The sequence below is a fragment of the Podarcis pityusensis genome (assembly GCF_964106645.2).
Source record: "Podarcis pityusensis genome assembly, chromosome: 16".
NCBI classification, from domain to species: Eukaryota; Metazoa; Chordata; class Lepidosauria; order Squamata; family Lacertidae; genus Podarcis; species Podarcis pityusensis.
In genome coordinates, this window is record NC_138041.1 from 2226406 (window position 1) to 2232405 (window position 6000).

A 6000-nucleotide genomic window follows, 5' to 3' on the forward strand; every position below is an offset into this window, starting at 1 on the left:
AATGACGGATATATTTGATCCAAGGTGGGAAGAGTGCACCCAATTGTTGTCTCCCAATTATTCTGTCTCTCTCTCTGCTTCTGAACACATTGTGAACAAGGGGTGTGACTCTTCCCCCTCCAATTCTCCAACAGAGAGAAGCTGGTCTGCCATAGAACGCATCTCCCAGTCCTTGTCTTCAGACCATTCCTTGACACTGGGGAACTCTGGGAACTGTAGCTCTCTAATGGAGAGTTAACAACCCTCAGCCCCCTTAACAAATCACACCTCCCAGGATTCTTTGGGGGAAGCCACAACTGTTTAAAGTGACATGATATTGTTCTAAATGTATCACACAGAGAGGGGTCTAATTTAGGTCCATTGATTCCAATGGGTCTGATTAGGACTTAGTTGGACACCACCCAGGCTCAGCTGACACATCCGTGAAGATTGTGACCTCTTGGGGATTGGGGTGTCTATTTTTAGAACATTGGCCACGTATCTTAGTCAAGGAGGAGATTGGCATGAAATTGCCCGCAGCCATCACAGAAGCAAAGTCTAAGAAAGGAGTGGCATGGGGGAAATGTAGAAATGCATGATGAGCCTACTCCATTGTGTAAGGATGGAGTCATCCAGATTTACACACTGTATCCGGAGGCTGGGCTTCAGTAGAGGATAAAAAGCACTTGCTGTTCCTGGAGCCACTTAATTCCTTCCAGCAGCGTCTCAGTGACCAATTGGGTAAGTCTCTTACAGCTGACACTAAGGAACTGCATGGTGGTGGTTGTAACTAGTCAAAGCAGTAGTAGATATATCTTTCATCCTTTGGGCAAATCTGTTTTTAGATAAGACTGTAATAGTAGCGTAATACCAGCAAGGCTATTTCCAAAAGCCTTTTTTCTGCTAACCATAAAATGTAGGGGTGGTGTTTCTCCTCAGCCTCATAGTACTCTACTACTCATAGTTGTACTGCTACTACTAGTAATGTTAGTGTTAATGGGTTGTATCCAATGCTGGTTCTATGTGTAGACCCACTGAAAGCAATGGACTTTGGTCCATTGGTTTCAATGGATCTACTCTAGCATTGGAGATGCAAGCCAACATTTCAGCTGTTCTTATAGCAGTAGGAGACCATCACCTCTATTGCTTCTCAATTAATTAGAAATATTGTGTTTCTTCTTGAGATCCTCCCCGCAAGCTCTGAAAGTTCTTCCCTAGCCCCCTGCAGATTATCTGAATACAGCTGGCTGGTGCCATTCAAATTATGCTAGGAATAGAATGACAGGGTGAATAGGAACTTGGATGAGGCGCACAAGATGGGGAAGGGCTCACAACTGAAATTGCAGTGAAGAGCATCCTCTAAAAAGTCTCCAAATGCCCGCTTTCTTCTCCTCTCCTGCTCTCTCCCCAGTCCAGACCAAAATACCTGGAGTTGAAGCTCTAGGGTTGTCTGGAGGCTGGAGAACATGGGAACAAGTGCTGCTGCTGCTGCTGTGCTACCCCGCACATCAGCTGTTAGGCGGGGAGGCTGAGCAGCCTAAACAAAGCCCTACTGCATCTCAGGTCTCTTCAGGGCTTCTTCCACCCTCACTGACGTCCTCTTTGGGCTCCAGGGAGGGTCTCCTCATGAGCCACGAGGACGCTCCAGCTTCCTCCTGCCATTTCTGGGTTTGAATTACCATAAATTATTTCTCAGCATTTCACATGTATGCGATCATGTGTGAGTCGATCATACGTAATTTGGGAGGCACCTGTATAATGCTGTCTAGATTCTGACTAAATATCAGGAAGAACTTTCTGATAGTAAGTGCTGTTAGATAGTGGAACCGACTCCCTCAGGAGGTTGTGGACTCTCCTTCCTTGGAGGTTTTTAAGCAGAGGTTGGATGTTCATCTGTCACAGATGCTTTAATCAAGATTCCTGCATTGCAGGGGGTTGAACGAGATGACCCTCAAGGTCCCGTCCAACTCTGCAATTCTATGATTCTATGTATTATTGAATTTACTACTGGCTTTTCACCAGTGGGTCCGAGGGCAGGTTACAACCATTGAAAAATGAGAAATTAAAAGCAGCTAAAGCAGACCCCAATCACAGGAATAGGGCGGTGGGCCCTGAAAAAACACAACCGAGTGGTCAAAGGTCAGGGCAAAGAGGTGCTTCTTCAGCATTCACCAAAAGCTGAAGTTGCCCTTCTTTGGGGAAGGAATTCTCCAACCTAGGAGTTGCCACAGAGAAGGCCCTCTCCCAGGTCACCACCACCCTGAATTTCTGAGAGCGGTAGAACTATGAGATGGAGCCCTCTATTGATTTTAACAACGTGGAGGGTTTGAGTAGGTGTTGGCTTTGGACTGCACTGGAGATGTCAAAATACCTGGGGCGTTGCATCCTCAAAGTAGCTTGTCATTACGTCAGTGTTCCGAATTTGTCAATGCCCCTTGTCCCTTGTGTAAGTCTTGCTAATTGCTCATCCTCCCACAGTCGCTAGTTATCAGGAACAGTCCCAATTTACATATTCAATGTATTCGGTGGAACATGTTCTTCCTTTTCCTTACAGGGGAAGAATGATTGGGGGAAATAGCAGGAAGATCTTAACATGTTTGCTAGGTCCAGTGGCTAAAGCTGCCATTTCCCAGGTCTTTTCCCCACCCCTCCGGATCTTTAGGAGTTAAATTCTGGGGGGTGGGGGGGTGGGGAAACACAGGGTTGTATCTAACATTAGGAACACTACTTGTGGACCCCTTGAAATTAATGGACATGATTACTGAGGTCCATTGATTTCAATTAGTTTTATCCAGTGTTAGGTCTACTGAGAGTAGAGCCATTGAAAATGATGGAGATGACTAGCTTAAGTCAATTAATTTCAATGGGTCTATCATGTAGTTGGATGAAACTCATTATTCCCTTGAAATACATCATCGATGTACAAAAGAGAGGACCTTCTTTGTGCTGGCTCCCAGATTCTGAAATATCCTCCTGGGGGAGTGATGCCTGTTGCCAATACTATGCTCCTTTCAGCACCAGGTTAAAACTTTTTAAAATTTCTCAGTCATTTTAGATTATGCTTTTATTAGTTGATTAGATAGTTTTATTCAACCTGAGTTTTATTGTTTTGATGTTATTATTTGCATGACTAACTTAGACCCATTAAATTCAATGGGTTGTATCCAATGTTAGTTGTACTCAGCATAGACTCTTTGAAATCAATGGATGGACCTTTGTCTTAAATCTTTGGAGAGACTTTGTCAATAATTGTAGACATACAACAAGCAAGGCAAATGGTTTAGATGTGTGTGTGTGATGGTATTTCTGAATGACAGGTGAAATCCATTCCTTCTTACCTGCAGGCTTTCTGGAACATCAGTAGAAATGGCATCATTCAACAACCAGCAGCAGTGCAAACAGGCAACCACCTTGCCACCTGCACTGTGCAAAACAGCACCAGAACCGTTGCCATGTCCTCAGCCAACACCATGTCCTCAGGAGAAGCCTCCATGCAAGGAGACACCAGTAGTGGTCGTCCCAACTCCTTGCCCTCAGCCAACACCATGTTCTCAACAAAAACAGCCATGTAAGGAGCCACCAGTAGTGATTTGTCCAACTCCATGCCCTCAGCCAACACCATGTGAAGAGAAGCCTCCATGCAAGGAGACACCAGTAGTGGTCGTCCCAACTCCTTGCCCTCAGCCAACACCATGCCAAGAGAAGCCTCCATGCAAGGAGCCACCAGTAGTGGTTGTCCCAACTCCTTGCCCTCAGCCAACACCATGTCAAGAGAAGCCTCCATGCAAGGAGCCACCAGTAGTGGTCGTTCCAACTCCTTGCCCTCAGCCAACACCGTGTCCTCAACAAAAGCAGCCATGCAAAGAGCCACCAGTAGTGATTTGTCCTCAGCCAACACCATGTCCTCAGGAGAAGCCTCCCTGCAAGGAGACACCAGTAGTGGTCGTCCCAACTCCATGCCCTCAGCCAACACCATGTCAAGAGAAGCCTCCATGCAAGGAGCCACCAGTAGTAGTTGTTCCAACTCCTTGCCCTCAGCCAACACCGTGTCCTCAGCAAAAGCAGCCATGTAAGGAGCCACCAGCAGTGATTTGTCCAACTCCATGTCCTCAGCCATGTGAAGAGAAGCCTGCCTGCAAGGAGACACCAGTAGTAGTCGTCCCAACTCCTTGCCCTCAGCCAACACCATGTCAAGAGAAGCCTCCCTGCAAGGAGCCACCAGTAGTCGTTGTCCCAACTCCATGCCCTCAGCCAACACCATGTCAAGAGAAGCCTCCCTGCAAGGAGACACCAGTAGTGGTTGTCCCAACTCCATGCCCAGAGAAGCAGCCTCCCTGCAAGGAGCCAACCACTGTCCCATGTTGCCCACCTGAGGCAAAATGCCCACCCCCTTGTGATCAACAGCAGAAGAAGCAACCTTGCCAGTGGCCTCACCAGCAGAAGTAAGCAAGCATGAGAAACAACAACAACGGTGCAGGAAGTCAGCATGATCAACACGTCCAGCTCACAACCTGCAGCTTTCAATATACCTCATCCTTTTTGTTTATTTAAATTCCTTTAAAAACCCTTCTGTTAATATATTTCCCATGTTGTTCTCCATATGATAATAGTAGTAAATAGCATAATTGCCACCAACAAGTTACATTTACATTGCTTCAAGAGGAAGTGTTTTGGAATTAGGCTGTCAGATTTGGCTTTTGGTGGAGATGCAATGAGCTCTTCATTTCTTCCTTCTTGGGGCTGGCCCTGGTGGACGCCTCAGATGGCAAAAGTTCCTCCCATTTCCCCTGATTTACCCAATGTAGCGTGGTGCTCTCTTCTGCGATGGAGGACATTGTCCTGTTGTCAGTACTGAAGTAAAATTAAACTGTTAGTTTGGTTGGATTCTGTACAAAGGATAGGAGAAGCCATCTCATCCTTTCCTGGGTATCCCTGTTTCTTCAATATTTATTATTGTTTAATGATTATATTGTTGATCATCCAGTTCTTAAAATTGGGAAGACCCCTGCCATATAAGTCCCATCCTACCTAGAATGGTGAAATGAATACCAGTTGCTGGAGAATAGGTGTGGAAGAGGGATGTTGAACTCATGCCCAATTGTTGGCTTCCCTAAGGGATTTGATTGACTAGTGTGGGAATCAGGGGGCTGAACTAGGTTTGATCCAGCGGGGTTTTCCTTACATTCGTGAGCAATCCCATTTCCTGCATGTACTTTTCCTTATCCACCCACCCCAAATGAATAGTAGGCAAATAGCGAGGACTGTTTCTATCTTCATTAAATACATCCTTATTGAGATGTTGGCAGAGAACGTAATAATCAGAGCTTCTCATCTGAGGTGACACATTAAACTTCAAAAAGAAATTGTTCCCAGTGATGCCCGGGTATTATTTTACTGTGAATTTAATTAAGGTAATTGACACAAAAGGAAGCGGATTTTATTGGATGGCTTTTGTGCCGTGATTGCGAAGGGGTGATCATGGCATCCCCAGGAAGCTGATGACATGTCCCAAATCTTACTGTTTATTATTCATCCGTCTGTATATTCTTCTGGGATTAAATGGATTGTTCCTAAATCTCTGAACTTCCGAAATACAAATAAAAAGCCTCAACATGAATTTGAATCTGGAGATTTGTTTTTGGTGGGGAATATGACTGTATGAAGGGCAGTATAAAAATACCTATATAAAATAAATTATATGCAAAGAAAGCCTTCCTCGGTTCCTCCAGAAGATTCCAACTTGGGCAAAACTTCTTCTTTTTTAAGAAAAGCTCAACTTTTCACTTCTTGAAATATGACAAGCCTACTGTTTGGACAAGGTCACAATTATTGGTATAACAATTGGTTTAGCACCACATTGACGCCAGCAAACATTAGAGGGAAGGGCTGTACCTGAGTTGCAGCCTGCTTTGCATGCAAACGGCTCCAGGTTCAATCCTTGGCACCTCCAGGTGAGGGCTGAGAAGGGCACCCTGCCTGAAACCCTAGAGAGGCACTGCTAGTCAGAGTAAACAATGTTGG

The 6000-nt window shown here is 45.3% G+C and overlaps 1 protein-coding gene across 1 annotated transcript; it reads left to right on the forward strand.

Annotated features, from left to right (window-relative positions):
• Window positions 1-578: 578 nt before the first annotated feature.
• On the forward strand, window positions 579-5596 carry LOC308465814 (uncharacterized protein). The gene is made up of 2 exons (XM_080986092.1): window positions 579-720; window positions 3324-5596. The coding sequence occupies exon 2, from the start codon at window positions 3346-3348 to the stop codon at window positions 4423-4425; it is 1080 nt and encodes a 359-aa protein (XP_080842218.1). The 5' UTR covers window positions 579-720; window positions 3324-3345; the 3' UTR covers window positions 4426-5596.
• The last annotated feature ends 404 nt before the right edge of the window (window positions 5597-6000 follow it).

Bases quoted from the DNA above. Each gene is read 5' to 3' on its own strand.
- LOC308465814 (XM_080986092.1), top strand. From the start codon at position 3,346: ATGGCATCATTCAACAACCAGCAGCAGTGCAAACAGGCAACCACCTTG.